General features: G+C 31.5%; 2 protein-coding genes across 3 annotated transcripts; both read right to left on the reverse strand.

Annotated features, from left to right (window-relative positions):
* Positions 1–12,774: 12,774 nt before the first annotated feature.
* Positions 12,775–14,782, reverse strand: LOC123192425 (uncharacterized protein At2g39795, mitochondrial). The gene is made up of 3 exons (XM_044604970.1): positions 14,524–14,782; positions 13,993–14,315; positions 12,775–13,392 (listed from the first exon to the last, which is right to left on the reverse strand). Exons 1-3 carry the CDS (start codon positions 14,677–14,679, stop codon positions 13,212–13,214), a joined length of 660 nt encoding a protein of 219 aa, XP_044460905.1. The 5' UTR covers positions 14,680–14,782; the 3' UTR covers positions 12,775–13,211.
* Positions 14,783–16,954: 2,172 nt separating this feature from the next.
* LOC123192741 (nuclear pore complex protein NUP1-like) lies at positions 16,955–25,563 on the reverse strand. 2 transcript variants are annotated; one of them, XM_044605388.1, is made up of 9 exons: positions 25,144–25,563; positions 24,060–24,103; positions 23,332–23,441; positions 22,555–22,741; positions 22,076–22,378; positions 21,907–21,999; positions 21,103–21,819; positions 20,135–20,610; positions 16,955–19,010 (listed from the first exon to the last, which is right to left on the reverse strand). In XM_044605388.1, exons 1-9 carry the CDS (start codon positions 25,430–25,432, stop codon positions 17,366–17,368), a joined length of 3,864 nt encoding a protein of 1,287 aa, XP_044461323.1. In that variant the 5' UTR covers positions 25,433–25,563; the 3' UTR covers positions 16,955–17,365. The 2 variants fall into 2 exon arrangements, with proteins under 2 accessions (XP_044461323.1, XP_044461322.1); XM_044605387.1 differs by having other exon boundaries at positions 20,135–20,676; positions 25,144–25,562.
* Positions 25,564–27,120: the final 1,557 nt, after the last annotated feature.

The following is a 27,120-nucleotide window of genomic DNA, read 5'->3' on the forward strand; positions in this document are numbered from 1 at the left end:
TTTTAAACTTTAAAAAGTAATATTTTTACCCCCAAACCTAAGGTTTTCATATTTTTTAAAAAGCAGTCGCCCCTCATAACTTTCAAAAATAGCAATTTTACCCCCATTCTTCAACTTCATCTTCCAACATCATCTCTGGTCTTCTCCTTCTCCTAGTGCGATGACGGTGGTGTGATGAAAAGATTTTCATCTCCTCATCGCACGATGGGACAAAGAGATAGAGATCTCATTGTCTTACCACTATGCAACGAAGAGGTCTCTCTTCGTCGCTCCACCTAGATGACGAAGGACAACGTCGTCATTTCGTTGCTCGTCGCGTTGTCCAGACATAACGATGAAGCGTCATCCTTTGTCTATTCTTCCAAATCTGGATGATGTCTCGTCTTCTAGATCTGGGTGATAAAAGGTTGTCATTCGTCGTCCTTTGTAATTGAAGATGGGAGATCGATGGAATGCATTGATCGTCGATGGTGGCCGAAGAAAGAAGTAAACCCTATTGGTGAAATCTAAACTTTTTAAACTTTGAGAATTGGTTAAGGTGTTAGTTTTTAAAACCTGGAGGGGAAAAATTGTGAAATTTTAAAGTTTTAATATTTATAATTAAAATAACGATTTTACCTTTGTCTCTAACTAAAAATTTGAACCGCAATTTGTTCATGGGTGGGAATATAAATTTTTTATCTCTCATAGATATAAGTTTGAGAATGGCCTAAAATTTGAATGGAAAATAGTCCTTTTCCCTTTCCACAATTTAGCTCTAATTAAGGACCTAAATGGGCAATAGTCAATAAATTGAAAGGATAAGGCACATTATTTTATCTTAAGGAGTAAATCACATTGTCCCTCCCAAGGAGTTTGACCTAAAAACATTTTTATCTATTGAATGCACAATTATACTTTTCTATCAAAAATTAAGCTCGGTCAAAATATATAAATCTTAACACTAGTTTAGAAAAGTTAAATTATCCTATTATTACTAACTAATTTACTTTTTAAAATTATTTTATCACTCTAAAATACTACAAATTTTAAAAAACCCCTTAATATATTAAGTTTAATCAACACCTTTTTATTTTTTTATTTCCTTTTTAACTCTCACACTTTTTTTTTTAATGGGTTTGGCCACCACCACCACTATTATTGTCACCCACCTTATCTTGGCAGGCTCTTGGGTGGTCTGAGCCTTTGAGGCATAAAAATCATTTCATCTCTCCTAGATCATAATCATCTTGGGGTGGGGGGGGGAAGAGGGAGATGAGTTTGTGGGTTGTTGAGTCACCAACTCTTGTGGTGTGACTACAAAGTTGCCACGGCTTGGTGCTTGCCATTGTTGATAAGGTTGTGTCTATCTACAAGATTTTTTATTTTTTATATTGTCAATAAATGAGCTCATGTTATCAATTAGGTTATCAAAAAATTATAGAAATTAAATTATATATTTTCAAAATTATAAAAAATTTAAAGCATTAAAGCGTAAAATGGTCAATCTTTTATTTATTTTTCAAGTAAAATTATACTATCCGTTTCGAATATATAAATAGATATATATAGTTTTATTTTTTTCAAAAATTTTAGACGATAAAATTATTTATTTTAACATAATTATATTTTAAATAAAAAGTGTTATTTATATATTTAAAGGGTAAAAAATATTTTTTTAAACCAAATCTTAGGTGAAAAATGTATTTTACTCTATATTGAATTATTCTTATGTAACAATACTTAGGAAAAAGTATTTATAGTTCATTTTGTCATTTATCATTTAAGCTGCCCTTACATCTCCATAATAATAATAATAATAATAATTATTATTATTATTATTATTATTTTCATAAATTTTTATTTTTATTTTATATTATTATTATTATTATTATTTTGTTTTCGTTGTTGTTTGTTTAGTGTAATGTTTAACAGTTGTGGGGAGTGCAGGGAAGAGAGTTAGTAAATATAGGGAAAGGGAAACGGAAAACGTAGAAAATATCTTCTTGAAAAACTCAAAAGTAACAAGAGTTTGTCCGAAGGGATGGTAAGAGGCAACCTTAATGACCACTCCACTCGTGTGCATATTATATTTGTCTCCTTTCTAAATTAACGCGTTTTACAGTTAACACTTTTGTCTCCACTCAACCCTTGTCATTTTCCTACAAGAAAATTTATTTATTTATTTTTTTAATTTTTTATAGTGAGTATTTGTCAATTCCAAAAGGCCAAAGGGTTTATTCCCATATAAAGGACGTTGTTTTTTTATGTTTTTATTTCTATTTTTTTAAATCTTAAATACTTATTTATAGGTAATTAAAATTAATAATTTTAGAGGTAAAATCATTACTTTATATATAATGTTAAAAATAAATTAAAATTTACTTTTATTTTCTCCTTTAAACCTTAAAAACTAAAAGTTTTTCTTAAATCAATATTAAAAAAATGATATTTTCCCCCTAAGATTTAGTTTCTAGACCTCTGATGTCATCGTCGACCATAAATATCTCATGTTGTCTCCTCTTGCTCTAATGGCCAAACTTCTCTCATTTGAAAGTTTGTAACATTCCTTCCTAGAAGTATTACTTATCAAACGAGAAATGTTACGAATTAATATCCAGAGCGTCTATTTTTTTTTTTATCTTTTAAAATACTTTAACATGAATGCATCACTAAAAGTGTTTAGAAATTATTTTAAAAAAACTGAAAATCTGGAAGCGAACAAAAGATGTATATACTCATGTGAAAACTCATCTGAAACGTGGAGTAATCATATACAATTGTACCATTATCTCAAAAAGTCAAAAATCAACAAGAACATACAACTATATGCATGTAATATAAACCAGAGATAATCTGCTCCAACCGGATCTACCTACGTTAACCTGACCCTGTCTCGCAGCTACTTTGATCACTTGTGCCTGCAATCATGAAAGAAAAGGAAGTGAGAGATAAGAACATTCAGTAAGGGGAAATAATCAAGTAAACTATCTCCTTTTCTGTTCTAACTCACTCTTAGGATTCAACCTCACATCATAACCTCTATAAGAGATTAAAGGGATAATCTAGTTCATTCTTTACTATTTGGGTCATACTTTGTCCTATCTGGTATCTATTTGATACTTTCTGGAAGCTAACTATAGGGATTTGACACTTTTCTAAGCTCGAGCTCTTTTTCTTTCTCCCATTCTTTCTCTCACTACATCATTTTTGAATCTGAATTGAGTTCTACTACGAACATACTCTACTATGAGTAGACCCTACTAAGGATCTATGTCCTACTATAAATATGTCCTACTGCGGGCGGTGTAGTATAAAGTGCCCCCTCATAGCTCATAACATGCATGCGGGTCTTATATCTTACTAATTTTGCTTTCATATAAATCTATTCATAACTCACCAAACCATACTTTTGGGACGACCCATGAATCTTGAGCCCCAAATTCCTTTTCTTGTTTTTCTTTTTTTTCTTCTTCTTTTCTTTTTCTCTCCTTTCTTTCCTTTCTTTCCTTTCTTTTCTTTCTCTTCCTTTACAAAACTGTGAAATATTGTTTACAACCCTGTTCATTTGACAGGGTAGTCTTTTTTTTCATACAATTCATACAAGCTATATATAGTTGAAAAAAGGATTCAAATAGCTTTTTAACAAGCTATAATAGCACTCATAATTCATTAGATAAGACAGTCAAAACATGAGATGAAATCAGTGGCAAAAATGTTCTCCTCTGTTTATTTGGTAAAGCAATTCTAGTGGTTCATACAATAATTAACAGTCTAAATGATCCTCAATCCATACAAGCTATATATCACTGAAAAGAGAATTCAAAGAGCTTTCCAACAAGATATAATAGCACTCATAAATCATTAGATAAGATAGTCAAAATGTGAGATGAAATCAGTGGCAAAAACTGTAAATATTATACAACTTCTGCCATGAACAAAATCACACACATAGACATCCCAAATGGCAAAACAACATTTCTCAACTTCAAAATCATCATTTATAACATAGATCCAATGAACCAAAAGCCTAAAACATGCAACATATCAAGGATGATACCCCTTACTTTGTTTCAAGCCAATCTTTACAAGTTGGCTCACTCCTCTTTGTTTTGTTTCCTTTCTCACCAAAATCACCTTAAATCAACACCAAAACATACTAACATATTCATATAATATGCATCCAATATATATAAACATAGAAAAAGAGAAAAAGAAAGAGATCTTTTGGTTACCAAGCTTCCAAAGTGCTTCTTTGTTTCCTTTTCTTATTTTGTCTTCCAAAATCCTCTCAAGTTCTTCCTTTATCTTCACAAAACAAAAGCAATTAGCATGGAGAATGGTGGCTGTTGGGATGGACAGAAGGATGAGGGAAAAATCTTGAAGTTTCTTTGTTTTGTCTTTTCTTTCCTCTTTATATACATTTTTATCTCTTTCTCTTTATCTCTTTTTCTTTTACTTTTTTTTTCTATTTCTATATATATAGTTATTTATACACACATATACATGTGAATATATATATTTAATGAAAAATATCCCAAAACATGGTCAAAATACATAAATACCCCTGGAATATACCTGAAGGTATTACAAAGCTTCTCTTATTTGGAAGCTTGGACGACATCGATTGACACTAGAACTTTCCTAACAAAGACGAGAGATCTCGTCTTTTTCTTTTATGATGAAACATCATCTTCTCGCTAGGTTTAGGACTACCAACTTAGGGAGAGATGGTCAAGGAGCGACCGCTGAAGGAAGAGAAAAAAGATACCACCGGAGAAGCGCTAGAGATGTCACTGGATAATGAAAAAAAGAAAACTCTAGGGGAGAAATTGCTACTTTTCAAAACTTGGTCTAAAGGGAGAAATTGTTATTTTTTAGGATTTAGGGGGTAAAAAAAGATTAAATTTTAAGGGTTAGAGTTTCGTTAACTTTAATCATCTATAGATGGGTGTTTGAGATTTTTAAAAATAAAAGATGAAAACTTGGAAAAACAACATACTTTGGGTTGAAATAAGTCCCTTGGCCATTCCAAAAATATAACTATAAATCACCCTTATTACCACCAAAATGCAGTTAACAATTATAATAAGTATTTTACAAATTTATTATTAATTTTATCAATTGGAAAATATATTACTCTCCTATTTATTGAATTTTGGGAAAGAAAATATTTCCTTCAAACTTAACTAATTATTCTTTAAAATGAAAATTAAAATCATATTTTAAAACTAATGGTGTTCAAAACCACAAAAAAAAAAAAAAACACACACACAAGATTAGGATCACATTTTTGGACAATAAAATTATATACACTAATAAAAATAGTAATTTATATATAAATAATTTGAATTATAAATAAACTAATGCCTAGTTATATAATAATATTATTATTAATACATAAATTAAAATTTATTATTAATTTAAATAATTTTTTTTAAGTTAATAATGATGAGATGTTGTATCTTATTTTAAGTATACAATTATGTGTTTAAATAATATGTTATTATTTGATTGAATATTATTTTATTTTTAATTCATAATTATTTAATTATATAATAATATATTATCTCGATATTTAATTAATATTTAAAATTAAATATATATAATTTTATTACATTATTCTCGAAATCTAAACATATATAAATAGATTATTATTAGGATAGGTCATATACATAATCAATGTATGTATCTTGATATTTCAAATCAATATAATATAATAAAAATAAAAGGCCAAATAATTCATTTCCACCCAAAGATTGCTTATTTCTCAATTTTCATCCTTTAACTTTGAAAAACTCATTTACCCACCTATGAGTTGTTAACTTCATCAATTTTAAAGGTAAAATCATCATTTTATTTATAATATTAAAAATAAATTATAATTTTATCTCTTTTTTCCCTCTAAACCTTGAAAACTAATAATTTTTCTCTAGAACAAATTTTAAAAAGTAACATTTTCCTTCTAAGGTTTATATTTCCATCACTGGCGTCATCGCCAACAATCTTTCCCTTTCAACGCTTTCTCTCCCTCTGATAGTCTCTTTCTCTCCGATCGATCGTCGAAACGCCAAACAAAGCTGGAAAGATGAAGCATCATCTAGCTTTGTCTTCCTTGACGAAGATAGGAAATCTCATCTTCGTCCAGGAAGACACAGCCAAATGATGCTTCATCTTCACATTTCGATTTGGCTCTTCAACGGCCAGCCAAAGGGAGAGATGAGGAAAGAGAGACCGTTGAAGGGAGAGAAACTATCGAGAGTGAGACGTTATTGGCAATAACACCAATGATGGAAAAATAAACCCTAGGGAGAAATTTTATTTTCTAAAACTTGGTTTAGGGAGAAGTTGTTAGTTTTTAAGGGTTAATGAAGGAAAATATGATAAAATTTTAAAGGATTAAAGTTTAGTTAACTTTAAAAACTCATAAGTGGATAAATATGTTTTTTTTTTAAATTAAAGAATAAAAATTTAATAAATGAATAATTTTTAGGTGAGAATAAGTCCTTTAGCCAAAATAAAAATAAAAATCATATAAAGCATTAAAGCAATAAGTAGGTAGATAGACCTATGACAAGCATAATCTAAGTTTAGATCACTTAACCTGACATCTTCTTTTGACACTCTTTGAAAATTATATTTCCTTAGCCCCCCAGCTTTAAAGTATAAAAAAATCCTTTGTAAAGAGAACACGCTTCATTCTATATTATAATACTAAGAAAAATGCCGAAAGTTTAACATTCGAATTAGAGCCGGATCATGGTCTGATAATAATAGTGAACTAATTTAATCAGGCATGCATCAACAGGCATAACAGAGAATTAGAATAATTTTCTCTGCCAAAAGACTTCTCCATCTCCGCCAAAAGACTTCTTCCCATACAAGGTTTGGTCTATACCACCCAACTCTCACCAATGAAATTTTAAAAATCTAAATACCTATTCATTATTTAACTTCTATTATAATGATTCGTTGTCGTTCAGACGAAAATAAAGATGATTATGTCTTTATTTGTGTCTAAATAACGATGAATAAGCGGTACATCGGATGAAGATGATTATCGAGTGTCAAAAAAGACAATTGTTTGTCGAAAAATTATAATTGAAAATTTGAAACCCTAAACAAAAAATAATAATAACTTTTTAAAACTAAAATTTAGTGAGAAAATTATTAGTTTTTAGAGTTTAAAAAAGAAAATAAAAATAATTAATATTACTAATTAAATGATAATTTTTACTTCTAAAACTAATTAATTTTAATAAATTATAAATAAATATTTAGATTTTTAAAATTTAATATATAAAAATTTGGAAAATACACCAAACCTTGCGTGAGTAATAGTCTTTTGACCCAATAAAAATTGGGGTTTGGCTAATGAAGAAAGAAGAATCAAATATCAAAATATATAATAAAAAAATTAAACCGCACGACGGGTCCCCACAGCCACAACAATTCTTATTATTTGCCCTATATTTTTTTTTTCCCTTTTATTTTCTTTTCATCTGCCTCTAATTTGGAAGGGTAAACTGTTAGTCCTCCTAAAAAATCTGCTTCTTTATTTAATCAGGTATAATGTCTCCATAGATAAATATCTAAATTTAAACAAAAAAATATAATTAAAACACCCAGCACCAATAAAATATAAATAATATTGAGTATTTTTTGTTCGTGAGGTATAATTTACCACTTCAAAAACGCTTAGTTTAGATAATATTTTATTATTAAAATTAAAAAATTACTTTAAAAATATATTATTTAGAAGATTATTAAGTATAAATTATTATTATATTTGATTAAATTTGATAGGTTTATATAATTATTATGTTTAGTTTGAAGTAATAAAATAACATTAGTATATTATTTTACTTAAATATTTTTAAATATAATTATTTTAAAATATTTTTTATATTAGTTATTATATTAATTAAAAATGAGATTATTTTTGTTTTAAAAAATTAATAAATAATGATATAATTATAATAAAGTTAAGAGTACTTTTTTAAATATTTAAGGTGGTGGATAAATAAAAAATAAAAGGATGTTTTGTACCAATACATAATTATGAGGGGTCTCTTAAGAACTGGCTAATATTCTAGGGGTTATATGAATATAGTCAATATAATGGGGCTGGACAAATTTGTCCCAACATATATAAAATAATAGGTTTTAATTGAAGTTAAACTATTTGGAAACTCAAAACCCAACAAAGTCATAGAATTTCCAACGAAAAATCAGTTATCTTCCAATCAATTTTTTTTTTTTTAAATGGATTCAAAGGTTAGTGTAAAGTATTTAAACTGTATTTAAGAGTTTTTTTTCATTGTCATGTTTAGACATGGCCCACGGGGGTATGAACCCCTTTTTTTGGGCACTCCCACGGGCTTATGATCCACCATTATAATAGGTCATGTTAGACCCGTAAAGCAGCCCGATCTAACAGATACTATTCATCGTTTTAAAAAAAAATGTTTATTATTTATTATTATATAAGGAATCCAAAGAATTAACACAGAGAACACAAACTTATTAATTGTTTATTATTAATGTTACGAGAAAAGATTAATATGAAAAATCCAAATTTAATAATTATTTTTATTATTAATGTTATGGGAAAAACAAAAAAAATAATATAGAGAATCCAAAAGATATTAAAAAATACAAAAATATATAAATAAGCAAGTTGGTTTGTCAAAGGCCTACGGATCAAACCATTAAGGGTCAAACCATTAAGAGTCCAACATGATACAACCCAAAGATTGTTGGGCAATGTCATGGGCCTTCAAATCTAGGTAAGAGAGGCTTACCTACACAATAGAAAACGTAGGCATCTCCTAATCCGACATAGTCTGTTGACAACTCTAATTATATTTATAGTAAAAAATTGGTTTTTCTTTATGGGTGGATAGGGTATAGGATTTTTTTTTTTTTTTATGATGAATGTTGTGTTTTTTTTTTTTTTTTTGAGTTAAAATTGGTTTATTGGTGATGAAAAAGTGATACAGGAATGTTTAGGTTGTGTATTTTGGTAGAAATTTCAGGAATTGACATAGAAATGGTCGAAATTGGGTAAACCACATTTACCGACAAAATTTAGGCGGAAAGGGGGCAAAATGATATTCATGTAGGCATTGGAGGGGCGATGAAATTTTGATGGGGCAAATAATGTCTGGTAAAAGATATTATGCGGTGTACAAAGTAAGAGAGTTCAATGATATTTTATTAAGCATCAATATATATATATATTTTTTTTAATAAATGAGTTGAGACATTAAATAATGTTTTATTACGCGTTAACTTATGATAGGAGTTTAATTGATATTTAATTATAGGTATTATAAAGTTTTTTTTTTAATATATATTTTACTAGGTGTAACACCTAGTTGGGATTGATTAATATTTTATAAACAGTAATATCTAATAAAGGTTAATTGATATTTCACAGTAAACACACATGTTTTTTTTTTTTTTTTGGTATTTACTAGGAGAAATTAATTCATATTTTTCACTAGGAATAAATTATTAACCTTTAATTATTTTTTGTTTTTTTATATTGTATTATGTGCATAAATAATAAATATAATTTTGAATACAAAATGATATGTTTTTTTTGGTGAATACAACATAACATGATAACATACGATTATGTATTATTTTATTTCTAATTCTCAGTATCTAATCACATAGTGATATATCATTTCAAAGTTGTGTTAATTATTTATACACATACTTTTATTTTTTTTACTTGTTAGTGTTTTTGTTTTTGATATTTTCGTAATTTGAGTTATATTTTGATTAATGTTGTTCAAATAAACCAAAGTTTAAAAAAAAATAAAATTGGAGATTTGCATCCAAGTGAAAATAATATAACACCTCTTATGCAAGTGACAAAGCAAGACATGCGCTCGCTTCTCTTAAGCGGGTGTCGTTTGTAGTTCATACAAATTTTAGATATTAATTATTGTATCATAATAGAAACCGAAAGAAGTTGTCTTAATCACACGTGTTGGGTATCAATTGTTGATGTAGTTAGATTCTACATCAACACGTGTGATCAAGGTCTTTTCAACTTTGTATTGTACCTTAAGTTCGTTTTAGAGTGACAAATAAGATTTTCATGATAGATACCACACCAAATATAACAACATTGTACATTTTGTTGTTTAATATTGCAACGATAAATTAAATATACCATAATTACTTAAGATTATACACAGGAAATTTGAAGAATATTGTGTAGATAATTTTATTTTACCCTATCAAGGAAATTAATTTTTAAAAAACCCTACTTGTAAATTATCAGCTAGACCTCAAAGATATAAAATTACCAACACGTCCAATTTTATATAACCAAAGCAAAATTACAATGTAGTCTACTGAGCATAAGTTCACCTACCCGAGCAAGTCACACCTACCTCTAAATTCTGGCTTTTAATAATTTCAATATCTTTTCCAATAAAATTATATATATCTATTTTAAATATACGAATAACTAATATTTTTAATGTGTATCATCAAACGATCAAGTAATTTTAAATTAATGATAAAATAATACTCAATTAAATGATGACACATCATGTGTATACTAATTTATATAGGCCAAATTACTTAGTCCCCCCCCCCCCCCAAAGTATGATTTTTTTTTCCAAGTTTTTTCTCTTTAACTTTAAAAATCTCAAATATCTATCCATGACTAGTTAAAATTAATGGTTCTAAGGGTAAAATTGTCATTTTATCTGTAATATTAAAAATAAACTAAAATATAATTTATTTTTTCTCCCATAAACTTTAAAAACTAAAAGTTTTCCTATAACCCAAGTTTTAAAAAATGACAGTTTCCCCCTAGGATTTAGTTTCTAGATCTCTGACATCATCTTTGGTGTCATTGTTGACGGTCTCTCCCTTCCGAAGCTTTCTCGTCCTTCAACGGTCTCTCTCCACTCAGTTGGACGTTGATTGGCATCCAATGAAGCTTCGAAAATAACAGGACACGAAGCTCTTCATCTTCCTAAATGTCTTTTTCTAGGAAAACGATCGTCTTTTCAGATAAAAACAGGATCCTTCTCTTCGTTTGGAAAGCTCGACAAAGCTCTTCATCTCTCAAGCTTTGTTAAACACCAATTGGGCATCCAACTAAGTGGAGAGAGAGGAAGTTTTGAAATAGAAAGGCTACCAACAATGATGTAGGAGATGACATCAGAGATCTAGAAACTAAACCCTAGAGAGGAACTATCATTTTTTAAAACTTGGGTTAAGAGAAACTTTTAATTTTTAAAGTTTTGGGGGGAAGAGGGGGAAATCGATAAAATTTTAAAGAGTTAGAGTTCTATTAATTTTAACCGTCTATGGGTAGGTAAATAAGATTTTTAAAATTAAGAGGTGAGAACTAAGATTAGAGGATACTTTAAGTAAGAAATAGTCCTTTGGCCATTTATATACTAAAAAATATGTATACATAACAGTGGCCATACATTTACACTTAAAGTTCTATAAATCATTCATAACAATAGCAAAATAACTAAATATAAGGCCCGTGAGTGGACCCAATCAATTACTGTATTCATAATTATTAAAAAATTAAAAATTAATTAATTAATTAATAATTATAATATAAATATTGTTTTTTATTAAAATTATTAGGGCTACCTATAAGGCTCGACCTAGCTCAGCTCATTGTCATCTCTAACCCCAACCTGTCATCATCTTAGTATGTATAAGAAATGAAGTTGATGAATCATCAAATATTAATGGACAATTAATATTTATTTATCTGACAAAATTGGGTGGTTCCTGTTCATAAAATAAATAAATATATATATAAAATAATGGTGAACAACAAATATTTAACTCTGCATTTATCAGGAATCGACCCATTTCACATTTCACGGTCAACCCCATTGCCAATACAAGCATTGTCCTGTCATCCATTTGGGTTAGTGTATATATATCATATACATGCATAGAGAACCTTTTAAGTGAATGTTAAAAGTGTCACTCATGCATGAGCCTGATCAAAATTCAATTGGATGAAGGAAGTTTTTGGTCCTTTGAGCGATATTTCAGCACTTTGGCCCTTCCATTATATATGATATTAGGGTGAGTTTGGCCGTAGGTGTAACAAGATGATTTTCTATAATCAATAATAATATAACAAATAATATAAATAATATTTACTTTATATATTAAAATATTACTTAATTAATCTTAATTTTGTTACAATTTTTTTCTTTATTTATTAATTTTTTATAATAAAAATATTTTCATTTTTAATTAATTGAATAAGTCACATCAAAAATATTTTAAAATAATTAAATCTAATAACATTTAAGGAAAATAACATCTTATTATTTTATCACCGCGAACTAAATATTATAATTATTTATATCTATTAATTTTTACTAAATTTTATCAAACCTAATACTAATATCTTTGTGGTAATCTCTTATTTTTTTTAAATAAAATTTGCCCCTTTAAATTTATTTTTATAAAAATGTCATGCGTGCGAGCTTAATATGCATTGGCAATGTTATTAATGGGCATTTTAGATACATAACAATCCGGGGAAAAAAAAAAAAAAAGAGGTTTAGACATAAATAGCTAAGGTTTAAATCTTAGTAGGAAAAATTAATTATTGACAAAAAGGCAATAAATAATAATTTGATTGCTGTGCTTTCCTAGATGAGTAAAGAAATATGTTTCAGCAGAAGCCTATTCCAAAGAGATTTCCCCAAACTGGATAAAAGATCAATTTCTAGGCTTCATCATAAGCCTAATTGGTTACTTCACTGAGCATCCAACAAAATAAATCTCTTTCTTTATAGTTTCTTTATTCGTTATCAGTCAAGCAAGAAAAGACACAAGTAAATTGATACAAGATTCCTCCAAAGACCAGGAAGACTTTATACCACCAATACAACAATCACAAGGATGACAAACATAGAATCTACAAAATGACCAACCTTAGAAGGTCTACCGTATTGTTACCAAGAAATGGTTAATTAGGTGAAGTAATTATGATCTTTCTAAAATGAAAATTGTACATAGCAGAAAAGAAGACATGTTATATATGAGAGAAAAACAAAAAGTTTTGAGGTGCCAGAATTGCACTGCCAAGCTAATTTAGAACTTAATCAATACTTGCTAACTACCTCATAGGAGATGCATCAATCACCGAGGGGCATTCTACCCTTCTATATTGACAGCATTTCTCTCAACCCAGTCAAATACATCAAATACTATGCACTTTTAGCCGAATTTTTTTCAGTAATGAATGTGCCCACTGCTCTGAACCAACGCATCAGATTTCGGTTATCCTTCACATAAAGCCAAGCTTGAAGAAATGGAAAGAGACCCTCATTTATACCTCGCTCTTCTATGTAACTGTGAAATGAATCTCTCATCCTTTCATCCAAGTCTCTGTCAATTTGCAAACAATTCCAAGATGAGGTATCATCGTAAATGCATAATACAAGCCAGCATATGTTTTTAGGGCCAATTTAGTGAAGAAGCTACAAATTCAATGTCAACAACATCAAGAAATTGAACATGAAATCCAAAAACAAGTGTATTACCAGAGATTCTAAAGTTTCATTTCCCATATGTGAGTGTGTGTGTGTCTGTGTCTGTGTGTCTGTGACAGAATAAGATACACTCATTTCTGCCTCTGGGTTTGCAAGTAATTCTTCTCAGCCTAAATATTTTTAGTTACCTGACCTAGTGACAATTTTGCCACTAGATATATGGGTAACATTGTTAGGATGAGTTTTTGAAACGAGGAACATCACACCTATAATATTTACAGGGCACATCCTACTCCAAGCTCAATCCATGTAACAAGTCTGGCAATCAGAATGCATGTGGCGATCCTAAAAGCCCCTTCAAAGTTGCTCCCCAGGGAATTATAAATTTTATACATGACTAGAAATATCAAGATGATCAACAGCAAAAGAACGTAATCAACAATCAATTTATAAACATAAAAAACAAAACCAAAACAAGAAGTTTAATCGAACTTACTGGAAAACAGGACCATTATACTTAGAGGGAACAACAAGAAAACCCTGACTCTCAAGCTTAGGCCGCATGGAAACAGAGTGAATCCCCAACGCATCCGGATACAACCCGCAAAGAAAATGCAAAGAATCCTTCTGGCCAGGCTTTGAAACATCCACATGAACAAACAACTGATTAATTCCATCATCGTCGTCGTCACCACCTACTGAAGCCAGCCGCATCACATATATACTAATCTCTTCATTCCCATACGTTCTCTTGAGAACCGGCCCATTGCCTTCCAATGCCCCCGTCACTATTTTAAAAGGTAAAGGAGGACTCACCTTCTGTAAACGCACAAATAGCATACAAAACTAGAAAATTAGCCACAAAAAGCAAGGGACCGCCTCAATACTATTATTTGCATCCTACAAGAAATCCAATAATCTACCATATTCAACATCAAATTAAAAACAAAAAAATCATCGCAACAACACAATATTGATAAAATGTTAAATACTGAAGAAAATAAACAAACAAATTAGTAAGTATTACAGGTGGAGGAGCCATTTTGGACACTTCCTGGTAGTGTTCTTTGAGAGAGCGGAGCAAGATTGAGTCCACGGCGGAGGAGATGGAGGTGGAGTGGCGGCTGACTATCAAGCGCCACGGCGTGTGCTGTGCACAACCAGCTATTGCTTTCCTCAACATGCCTGCTAGAAGTTTCGGTCTCCGTCTCCAAACTTAGTTGTCGTTTAGGTTTAAATAAAAACCAAGGCGTCCGAATTGTTTTCAAAATGGGGCATCTTTAAATACCCAAGGGGGTGTCTGCAAAAACATCAACTTGAGAGAGCGTTGGGTGAGACTAAAATAAAAGAGGGACTACAATATTTTAATTTTTTTTTTTTAATTTGATAAAATTTTGATAGGTTTATAGTTTTATAAAAAAAAATTTTTGATAAGCAAATTGTATTTTTCTGCTTCAATAATAGCAAGTATCGGACAGAATGAGATATTCTTTGAGGCTTTCACAAAATATATGATTTACCCCAGGGGCCAATATTTTAAACCAGGCCAAAAGACTTGTTCCTACTGAAGGAAAAGTAAATATCAAAACCTTTTTTTTTAATTTTTAAAAATTTAAATACTTCTTTATAAATAATTTTTTATTAAAAATTTGAGTTAAAATTAGAGATAAAAAATTTTAAAAATAAATTTTTATCATATTTTTTCTCTTCAATTTGAAAACTCATAATTCCCTTATTTTTCTTTTAAAGTTTAAAATATGATAATTTTTCTCCAAAGTTTTCTCTTTCTCTCTAACAATTGATTTCTTCTTGATAATTAGTTAACTTTCTTCTCCCTCAATCAGTCGCCTCCTTCCATTTTTGGTCAGAGATAGAAACCCTCGTCTTCATTTTTTACAAAGATTTTTGTTTATGTTTGAGATGGAGACAACAGCCTTCGTCATTAACGAAGGCAAAATCTGAGCAAGAAGAAACGATGACTAAGAGAGAAGAAAGAGAGAGAGCCGCCCGACAATCGGAAAGAGTGAGTCATTGGAACGAGAAAAAATTTAAGGAGAGAATAGTCACTTTTCAAACTTTAAAGGAAAATTTGAGGGGGGACTTGTGAGTTTGCAAATTGAGGAAAAAATATGGTAAAGGTTTAATTTTTAAATTTTTTATTATAAGATGATTTTATCTCTACCTTTAATTGAGTAAATGTTTGGATTTTTGAAAGTTAGATGACAAAACTTTGAGATTTTAATATACTTTAGGTGGAAACAAGTCTTCTGGCTTTTAAATAATAAAATTACGTATACTTATTTAAATACATAAATAGATATATATATATATATAATGTATGTTATTATATAATTAAATAATTTTAATTAAGAGTAAAATAATACTCAATTATATAATAATATATATACCTATTTGTATATTTAAAATATATATATATATAATATTGTTGTATTGTAAAAGTGAAAGCAGCTGGTTGAACCGTTGATTGACCCAAACCGAATCTTCCACCAAGTCAACATCTGATCCAGACAAAAACCTTGTAAGGGACTGCTAAAGCTTCCTCCAATCTTATGATTAAGCACATTTGTCATATTTTACTTAGATAGTTACAAAAGTACTAGAAAATTAATCTGCAGTTCCTATACCTATTCATGGGTAGGGTTAAATTTGAACCATACTAATTTAAACTAAAAAACAAGTACGGTTTAAACAAATTCAAACTTAGACTTGAGAGTTAAATGTTTTCAAGCGAGGGTATTCAACTCATCAGACTTGTGAACTTAAAAAAATTTTATACGAATTGACCAGACAACATTATTTCAAACAATATACATCAAAATATCATTTTAGTTCTTTTTTATTTCACTACAATATCAAACTAAGCTTAAATCTCATCTTCTCTCAAACAAGTTAAACTCAAATAATTTTGAGACAAACTTAAGTGAACTCAAACTCAAATCCAACTCTATTTATAGTAAACAGATAACGTATCATATTATATATCGAAAACTTAACACTTTCCATTTTGTATAAAATAAATCATTTTAAAATAAAATAATAACAAAAAATTTATTTATTACACCATCATCGTAAAAAATATCACAAATATCTTTAAAAATGTTTCATATCCACCTTTATCCTATCATCAATACTCTGAAAAATATATCAATTTATATCAATAATATTTATTACATCGTATAATATATATCATATTATACAATATATTTATTATATCATATTAATTCAATACACTTTAAAATATATATCATCTTTTATCTGTACCATATTATATAATGCATAACATATATTATTGGATAATAATAACCACTTACCTATTCATCAAAGCGCAAAAGAGCAAGGCATAGTAAATGTTGTGATCCCATGTCAGATAACTGAAACGATAAAATCCTCAACAAAGCACATCATAAATATTCAACCAAAAACTTACTGGGAATTCATGCGAGAACAGAGGATAAAATTCATATCCATTTCTTTTATGATACACATAAGAGTACAGAAAAGCATCCAAGGCAAAACCGCCCAACCTGAAAACCCCATCAACTAAAATACACCACAAATATACTTAGATTTTGCTAATAAGACTGTTACAAAATTGTGACAACTCATACCTGGCAGTGCAAACATTAAATTTTTGCCCAGAAGAAAGTTGTAAAGGGGAGAAATAATCTGACGTATTTGAAGATCCTGCAGTGCCTGAAACTATACTTGCCAGCACCAAACAATTCCAGGTGACGAATCCACCGGGAAAGCTCATGCTGTTAATCTCATCCATAATTATTTGTTTTTCGGCATTGGAAAAAGCCATGGCCTCCTAAAAGAAACCAAATTACATGTCAGAACTGTTGTATTTACTTCTTCCTGTGCCTGCTCTTGGCTCTCACGATTTTTCTTTGAGACTTGTCAACAGTGCTGCCCAATGAGAAGCTACCTCCTCCAGTATTGAAGTTTACACTACCAGACGCCTGAAATGGACATGGGTTCTGGGGGGTGGCCAGACTCTGTTGGCTTCCAAATTGGAAAGGATTTGCTCCTGATGGAGTTGTACCAAAGGCAAAGCCAGTGGAAGGTGTCACTGGTTGTTGACCAAACACAGGAACTGGAGTGGATGCTTGAACTGTGTCCTCAGCCATGCTGTCTTCCATACCCACTTGATCATTATTATTATTTGAGGGAGTGGAATCAAATGCAAATACAGAACCCATGTTACCAAAGGCAGGTTGGGATACAGTGGCTGCTGCAGCTGAAGAAAATGGAAAAATGGAACTTGATGAGGTATTCGCAGATGACCCAAACAAAGGAGCACTGCAAGTTGCAGCAGACGAAGCTGATGCACCAAACTGAAATCCAGTCGAGGGAGATGAAGAGCTGAATGCTGAAGCAAATGAAGGAGTCTTAGGGGCTTGCCAACTGGAACCAAAAACATTGTTAGTAGGGCCACTGCTGGAGCTGATTGAGTTAGCTTCTGATGAAGAAGTGGAATTCAATCCAAATGTAGGAGTTGAACCAAAAGGTTTAGCCACAGAAGTTGAGCCAAATAAAGAACTGCCAGACGAAAAGGCAGGATTCCCAGCCAATCCAAATGACGTAGATGATGTAGTTGATCCAAACTGATTAGGCATGCTCTGAGTTGAAGTTGAAACACCAGTCACATTAACAGATGCCTGAGCACTACCAACACTAAAAGGGTTAGAAACTTGAGCATTGGTAGAAGCTGAAGTAGATCCAGCACTGAATCCAAAAATAACACTTCCAGTGCTTGAGATTGCAGAAGATGCACCACCAAAGATACCACTTCCAGTGCTTGAGATTGCAGAAGATGTACCACCAAAAATACCACTTGCAGTGCTTGCAATAGGTGGAGTTACAGCACTAAAAATGCTACTTCCATTGCTTGTTGATGGCGTACTGCCAAAAATGCTTCCTAGGCCAATTGCAGCCAACGATGTGCCACTGGAAGTGCTACTTCCCGTGCTTCCAAAAGTTGATGTACCCCCAAAAAGCATGCTAGTAGAATTACCAAAGTTGGGCTCCTTGATCTTCTGTTCTGTTGATTCAACACCAGACGGAGCCAACGTTGGTGAAACTGAGATGGGTGCGACTGCAGATGCTCCAAACTTGAAAACAGGCGCAGAAGCAGCCATGGAAGGTGTTGCAGTTGGTGTAGAGGTTGTGAGAGAGGTACTGTGGCTGAAAGAAGAAACTGAATTAGCACTACTAGATGAGTTCTGATTGATGCCAGTGCTGGAAACAAGGGGAATGAGGGAAGAGGTTGAAGTTGGACTTGAAGCAAGTGAGCCATTGTTTAAACTTGCACTACTAGCCGATTGGAAGAATATACTAGCTGATGACAATGATGTAGATGCAGCTGAAGGAAGTGCTGTTTCAGGTGTTCTAGAAAAGATTTCAGCTTCTGGAACAGTTCCATTGTCAGCTTTATCCGATTTATGCACTTCTGGTACAGAATCATTTGCAACAACGGGAACAGAAGTAAAGCTGCACATAGGGAAGAAAAAATAGATAAATAAATAATAAATATAATTTTTTTCTGCCAAGAGAATCAATCTAAAAAGTACATAACTGAGATACATAAAGTGTGATATTTCAAATATAGAGACTGCTGTCAGGTCAGCATCAGTTACTGGCTGACACACTCCAAGACCATTCATTCCAAATTACATCAAAGCAGATCCCATATTAGCGATCAGCCACAACAGCCATAATTGTCAGCATCATTTATTACATATCATCATATCCTAGTGAGTATTAATAAATAATTAGAAAGTTCTTTCATAAGTCAAAACTATAAAATTTGACACAAAATTAACAAGAAAAGATAGTTAAAGGATTCTTGACTTAAATAACAAAACCAACAACCTCAGCTAACACACAAGACATGCATTGTGTATTACACGCTAAAACCATAGGGAATCTGATCCAAATGAAGTATTCTACTATAAGTCAGAAATTAAAATACCAGATACTCCATAGGGAATCTGATCCAATGAAGTGAGAGAATATCAACAACCATTGGGATGTTATCTTAACTTCTTCTCAAAGTCCCCATAACCACTATAGCATCATAATTATCACCCAATGTTGCAGAGTTTGTAACAGTGCAATACATACATGCAACATAACTAGTGACTCTAATGATTGAAATAAAAACTACCATTCAAGGTATTTAGAAAATCCCACTAAGAGAAACCATTTCACTGAATTATTTCATACGCATCATCAGTGCATGTTTCTCTTTTTTTTTTTTAACCGAAAAACAAAATGATACTTCCTCTACTAATCTGTAAAGAAAGATAACAAACTAACAACGAAAAAGAACAGATGCAAAAACCCCAGCAACACATTCCACATTATAATAACCATGCACCAAAAGAGAAGCCAATCAAAATGTAATAAAGATAATCTTCTAAGAGATAAGAGCAATGTTATGTGTACCCACTTTTAGTACATACATAATATATCATCATGTGATTGAGTCTTGTTTATCTTTAATTTAAAATCATTCAATCACTTAATAACACATCAAATGTATACCCATTTGTGTACTCAAAGTAAGTACGTATAGTTTTATTGAAGAGATAAATAGTACAGCCTGTACTGACCTTTTTAAGCTTTCTGGCTTTTCTTCCAAATGAGTGCCAAATTTAGGTGTCGAAGATTCATTAACTACTAATGTATCAGATTTAATAGTAAATTGTGGTGCTTTATCGACATTTGTTTTGCTAGTTCCAAACAAGGGAGAAACAACATTTGAATCCTTTAGTGAATCAAATTTCTCCCCAAAGCCAAATATAGGAGCACCACTTGGTTCATTTGGTAAAATTGCTTTTTCAGAATTCAGGGCTGATGAAGTAGCTACCACAGTTTTCAGTCCAGTAATGGCAGAGGAAGGTGCAGTCGGGAATGTAAATAGAGAGTTCTTTTCAGCCACTACAGATCCATCATTAGTTCCAATATCGGACACCTTGTTAAAAACAGAATTTAAGGTCTTAACTTCAGAAAGAGCTGGAGCCTTCTCCACTGCAATCACTTCATCAGCATCAGACTTATTCTCAACCACAGGAACATCCAGTTTATCCTGACCTTTCATCAAAGGAGTAGACGCAGTCCCATTAGAATAATCATCATCTAGCTCCACATAATCCTAAAAGAAAGAAGCAAGATATTAATTAAAATACAATGAGCAATACAATGATACAGAAAATTATGCATACCATTTCTTGAAAACATAGATTTTATCTAGTCTTCTTAACCCTTCACTACAAGAATTATTCTCTTTCCATATACCTAAAAAAGTTACAAATTGCAATAGATATGAAACAAATTTTGATAGAAGGGGTGTTGAGCATGAAATTATAATTGATCAAAAAAATTGCCATTAATGTTGTTGTATTCATCACCATTGGTTACCTCAGATGGGTACAAAACCAATACTTTTCATGCTATAAAAAGAAGACCTGTGGTCTCAGGGGTGTTAAATTGAATTCAATAGGAAATCTAATGAACAGACGAAACAAACCAAAGGACAATCAATCAGAACAGATGAAAGATCCAAACAAATAACACACACCTCAAGAGCACTCATCTGGAAACCTCGTTTCTTCTGTGGATAAGGATGCACAATGGAGTTTGTCAAAGAAGAATCTGTAGTTTTTGTGCCAGGCATATCATCCTTAACAACACCAGTAGCATCTAACCCATTCAGAACAGAAACGGACTTGTCAAAAGGAGAAATAAACTTGGTTGGGCCATTTTCTTCAACCTTATCTTGTTTTGGGGACGTAGAATCTCCACCATCAGGTAACAAGGTGTCGAGTGAACCACCTGACCTATTATTATCTTGAACATTTTCCAGAAATTTTGATGAATCAACATCCTCTAGGCTTTTAGCAGCTGCTCCATTTAGCATTGATGGAGACAACTTTGTAGGCGATTTCTCCCTTGTAGAAACCAACTTATCAAGTTGTTGAAGTATTTTAAAAGCTGTCTCACTGGACTTGGACTGAACAGGGGTATAATTTGTTCTAGGGATGTTGTTATCCCCATTTTCTGTTAACATTTTTGCAGATCTATGCCTCTCTTCCCCAGATATTTGCGGTTTCTGTATTGAAGACGAGGGCTGTTGAACAACACTTGAAACACCACTTCCACGCATACAGAGAGAACTTCCAGAGGCTGGCAAGCTTAAGTTTCTTGAAGTCAGAAGGTTGGGCTTCTGTCGAATTCTACGTATAGGACCAACAGAGCCTATATCGTTGTCCAGGACTGAACTCCTGCGTTTTAGAGTCTACAAAATGAAGTAACAAATAATCAGCGATGAACTAAGAAAACACTTCAAATATAGAACACGATTATTTTTTTCCAGCATCTGTACCCCTTGTTTAGGTTCAGTAAGTCTGTTCTTCTCCCAGATGCCTTGTGTTGATGAAGATAGTCTACTAAGGGAGTCAACTGCAAGCCCAACACCCTGAAAAAGAGAAGAGTTACAAGATTTGAATCTAGTAAACATCAAAATCACTCATTATTTTTTTTGCCGAATGGACCTTGAGGGTAGTGGTTGAGTGAATTTGAGAATATGGTGTTCGTGCCATGTTGTATATTGCAGATCTGCCACGGGATCTAGGAGTCAGATAACCATTTTCAGTAACACCAACATGGCCAGATGATCGAGGGACAAGAGACATAATGGCTGCTTCAGAAGGTAACACACTGTTGTTTAGCACTGTTGACTCTTCCCTTAATGCCTGACTGCGCACACCTAGCATTGACGGGGATACTTTAAAAGACCTACTTCCCATGTAAGCTTTAGCAAGCTCTGCAGGTGAAGCCACATCCTCATCAACGACCTACAAATATTTTATCCATCAAATGTTAGCATTGCAGCAATAAAATGGGCAGTTCCATAAATGTAGATACAGATGCATGAGAAAGAATACCAACAGAACCACCAAAAAGCACTTCTATTTATGTAAACCAGAACTAAATGAAGAAATAGTAAAAAGTTTCCAAAATTTGAACTCACAACAGGACTAAAATTGTGTGTGCGCACAATCCCATTCTCTTTTACAGGAGTATTTAATACTGGCTCCTTCCTCTCATGAAATGCCAGCTGATTTGAAGGGATCTCTTCAGACCTATCCTGCTCATTGTCAAGGGGCTCACCAACGGTTCTTGATCTCAGAAGGGCAGTCAATCGATCGATCTCAGATCTAAGGCACAAAAATCACAAAGAAGCAGTCAGATTTAAATCAACCCTGGTAACAATAAACACATCTGCACAAATCTGCAGAAAGAAAAAAGTTATTAACACAATAAACAGGGGGAAATTCATTATTCTCTTTTCTAAGCATCCTAAACTGAAGTTCTAAACTGGAAGATGACAAGTCATTCAGATATGAATATATACAAAACAATCATCCAAATGGGTATACTGCTCTGAATAACATAAATATAAAATTAACATGACTGTAAAACCATCAAAAAATGGGATTCCTTTCCCCATATAGGAGGGTCAGGCTTTATTTTTTTTCAAAATTTTTCCTTCTTTGCCAATTTTTGTGATGCAAAAAGAATAGAAAATATATCAACTCCCAAGAAACAACTACCAAATGCAGTGCTACAGATACTTAGTCAGTCTGATATATTCTGTCCATCAGTTAGACATCATTAAAAATTCAGCATTCACATAAAAAGATGTCACGATGACAAAACAGGTACGCACAGAGAAGCTTTCATAATGTATTAAATATCTTACTACAGAACTTTCCTTATGAAGCCAATTCAAATTATTCCCACTTGCCTTGTGAAAGTCTTCTGCTTAAATATTTGCTCTAGTTCATTAAGCCCTCTATCATGACCATCTGTAGGACCATCATGACAATTGATGGCTTCTTGAACACCAGGATCATCCTTTGAGGCATATTTACATACAGCAAAGAAAATACATCAACCAGAGTTTGTACAGTAAAAATATTGTAAAAATATGAGACATATTGCAAAAAGAAACAAGCATTTTTTTTCCAGCAAACAAAAAGGATATAAATGATAAATGATAATTGATTAACCCACAGAGTTCAGATATTCAAGTATCTTCTGCTAAAAAAATAGTACTCCAAGTAAGTAGCAAACATGCACGTCACCCATTCTTAATATCAATTATATTGCCAGAAACAATTAAAGCCTATCAAAGCTAACTCAATATCTGAAATTATCATAACTGGAAATTTACTCTCCTAAATACTACTTTAAAACAGCATAATTTGGTAGTCTAAGGTCTAATAAACTAGAAATTCCCAAATACTCTCTTTCAACACTAAATCTTTAAACAACTAGTAAGGCTATCCAGAAAAGTTGAGGAAAGGATAAGCAAGGATTTATAAACATAACGTGAAAACTAACATGAAAGGGGTGCCACTTGAAGCAAAAAACTCAACTATTCAATTAGGCTTCGTTTCCAGTATATGATCTATCAACAAAAAGAGTGGGCACAAAATGGCAATAGTCCATGGAGTTAGCATTTAAACTTACTGCAGCGACTAGTTCCTGGTGCTTGTCCCGTGCTCCATGATTTCCTGTTGCAACCGTCAATTCAGATGTTACATAGTTCAATTATTGATTCAAATACAAATCACATAAGAAAATGATAATAGAACTGCAAAAATAGCAATTCAGCACTTCATGAATCAAATTGACAATTGAAAATATGTCAGCAACACATAGGACACAAAAGAAAGCAAGCATCCTGTCCTGCCACATACCACTGCACTGAAAAATATTTAAATTTCGTAACTACAAGGTTATAATTTCTCAATAAAATTAAGAGTACATTTCATTCACCTGAGTTCTCACTACACAGTAAAGTAGAAATTAATCAATAGAATACTCCATGGAGAATTTTTAACAATCATGATAACCCAAAGAAATCACAAACTTTGCTAGCTTTTCTATAGCTCATCATTCAGTAACTAAACCAATGGGATCTGTGAGTATTTTAGTCAAATCTCATCTATTTATTCTAATCAAACCTCAAAGGAGATCAAGAAAGTTACCCTTTAAGAAACCTGCCCTCTGTAAGAAGAATTTAGTTCGCCACATCTAATGCCCTAGCTTTCAACAAAAAATCACCGAACTCTTACTACTCCACATGACCCCAAGAACATACTAGTTAGAATATTACAAATTCACTAGAAATTTTAAACAAGATGCTATCATTTGACAGATTGTCTCCCTAACAAATATGAAAATGTAACTTGTATTGCAGGAACCTCTTTGAAACCTTACAATAATTCTCCAAAATATAATTAAACGATACTACTTGGACAGTAGCTATAATCCAAAAAATATAACTAAATAAAACATTTACACATTTGCCAAATATTTCCTCATTATCACCAGCCAAAAAGAAACAGATTATTCATTAATAACACTATCAGGTGCAAATTATTCCAAGTACATATGAGAAAAATTAAAATGTTTAACGCAATCAATTAAACCATAAAAAAACCCTAATTTACACACGATAAACAAAAAAACCCTAACAAACTAAAGAAAAAATTTTCAGCTTACAAAAAAATTTTGAAAAAAAAACTCTCAAGCATATAAAAATCCCAACCTGGTTCAGACATTGTCGACCGTGGGGGTGGAGGTGGCGGCGGCGGAAGTTGTTTCCGAAAAACAGAGCCGAATAGTCGGTAAGCGCTTGAAACAATGAGTCTATGGGCTGGATCAACGAGTTTCGATAACCAACCATTATTGTTATTAAGATTAACATTAGCGGGGTTCCTGAGCGCCGACGATGCGAGAGGGCGATCGTACGGCGTCGATTGCGTAGTCCTCCGAAATGGACGCTTTCTGAACTTCCCTCCGGTGCCGAAACCGCTCTCATCACGCGCCGTAGCCATGAGACAGAGAGAGAGAGAGAGGGGCACCAAAATTAGGGTTTGGGATTTCGCGAATTATAGAAAAGGAAAGAGAGGGCGCGGTGTAATTAGGGTTTTTTATTGCTCAGAGATAGATAAAAAGAAATAAAAGATTTCAAAATTTTGGATTTATTTAATGCAGAGAGAGGGCTTAGTTCATTTATTCATTGATGATATTAAACTGACGCGTAGGTGGTGGTACGAGAGTGACAGTCAAAATATGACCATAAAATGTGGTGATCTAAGTGGGGTCTGTTTACATGTGCTTTGGGGAAATGCAAATGCTAACTTGCCCGTGCCTTTTGAACAGGGTTGTGTGGTGTGTACAAAGAGACTAATATCATGTGACCCTAATCTGAGTGTATAAATAAATATATATATATATATATATATTAATTAAATTAAATTAAATTAAAATCTCTTTTAAAATACGAATTTAAAATCCAATCTAATAAAATCTAATCTGATATTGTAAAGTGCAGGGCCTAACCCAGCCTATTTCTATATAAAAATTAAAAATTAAAAAAAAAAGTTAGACGGCAGAAGGGCAGCACAAGCCCTTTTGCCTTTGTGGCAGAATGGCAAAGCCTTTAAAACTTTTTTTAAATTTATTTATTCATTTTTTTTTAATATAAATCAATTTAACTATTTATTAATTTTAATTTTTTCCAATATCAATTTTTTTATTATATTCTCAATCACATTTTTTTATCAATTCTCTCTCAAAAATTATCTGAATTCATAAATAATAATTTTTTATATTTATAATTTTATTTTTATTTTAATTTTATTATTACAAAATAGTACAAATTGATCTAATATTAACAAAATTTAGATATTTAGATATTAAAAATGAGTAAATAAATAGTATAGTATATATGTTTTATTTATGTTTGTTATTTTATCATATAAATTAATATTATTTTATCTTTAATTTAAAATTACTTATCTATATTTATGTACATAAAATGAGTATACATAATTTTATTAATTAAATAATATATACAATTTTATTTATAAAAAATAATATATTAATATATAATTAGATAATTTTAAATTAAATTATTCAATCACATTTTCATTGATTAAAACTATCAATTTACATAACGGTATGTTATTGTTTAGGAAAAAGATTATTTCCCACCCAAGTTTACCCTCAATCTCAAAAGCACATCCATGAAAGTTTAAAAATTAAACATCTACTCATGACTTAATTGTTGTTAAATATTTCTGTTAGAGGTCAGGATAAAATCGTTATTTTATCATTAATATTAAAAAAATATAAAATTCATTATATTTTTCCTCTAAATTTTAAAAACTAACAACTTCACATCTATCTAAAGTTTTCTAACTTTGAAAAATAATATTTCCCCCCCCCCCCCTTCCCTCAAAACCTAGGGTTTATTTTCAACAACTCTCCGGTGACCATCTTTGGCCATCGATGACTCCCCTTTAAACCCAAAGTCATCGTTGTCCCTCCCAAGAGCATCCTGTCATCTGTTATCATTTGGATTGAACGAATCCAAACGATTTATCTGGACAACGTGATGAAGCATTTTGGACCAATGGAGGTCGGTGCCAGCGTGTTGTACGATGCCTCTTCATCGCATATGGAGGTTGGATTTCATCAGCTAGTCACACCGTCAACTCGACTCAAGATGGTGAACAGA

The sequence above is a fragment of the Mangifera indica genome, chromosome 12 (genome assembly GCF_011075055.1).
Source record: "Mangifera indica cultivar Alphonso chromosome 12, CATAS_Mindica_2.1, whole genome shotgun sequence".
NCBI lineage: Eukaryota > Viridiplantae > Streptophyta > Magnoliopsida > Sapindales > Anacardiaceae > Mangifera > Mangifera indica.

What these genes read in the sequence shown, in the direction of transcription:
- LOC123192425 (XM_044604970.1), bottom strand. Translation starts at nt 14,679, where the DNA reads ATGTTGAGGAAAGCAATAGCTGGTTGTGCACAGCACACGCCGTGGCGC. An exon ending in CCAAAATGGCTCCTCCACCT is followed by an intron (nt 14,316 to 14,523) that starts GTAATACTTACT and finishes GTGCGTTTACAG; the next exon opens with AAGGTGAGTCCTCCTTTACC. An exon ending in TATAATGGTCCTGTTTTCCA is followed by an intron (nt 13,393 to 13,992) that starts GTAAGTTCGATT and finishes GCAAATTGACAG; the next exon opens with AGACTTGGATGAAAGGATGA.
- LOC123192741 (XM_044605387.1), bottom strand. Translation starts at nt 25,432, where the DNA reads ATGGCTACGGCGCGTGATGAGAGCGGTTTCGGCACCGGAGGGAAGTTC. An exon ending in GTCGACAATGTCTGAACCAG is followed by an intron (nt 24,104 to 25,143) that starts GTTGGGATTTTT and finishes CGGTTGCAACAG; the next exon opens with GAAATCATGGAGCACGGGAC. An exon ending in ACCAGGAACTAGTCGCTGCA is followed by an intron (nt 23,442 to 24,059) that starts GTAAGTTTAAAT and finishes TATGCCTCAAAG; the next exon opens with GATGATCCTGGTGTTCAAGA.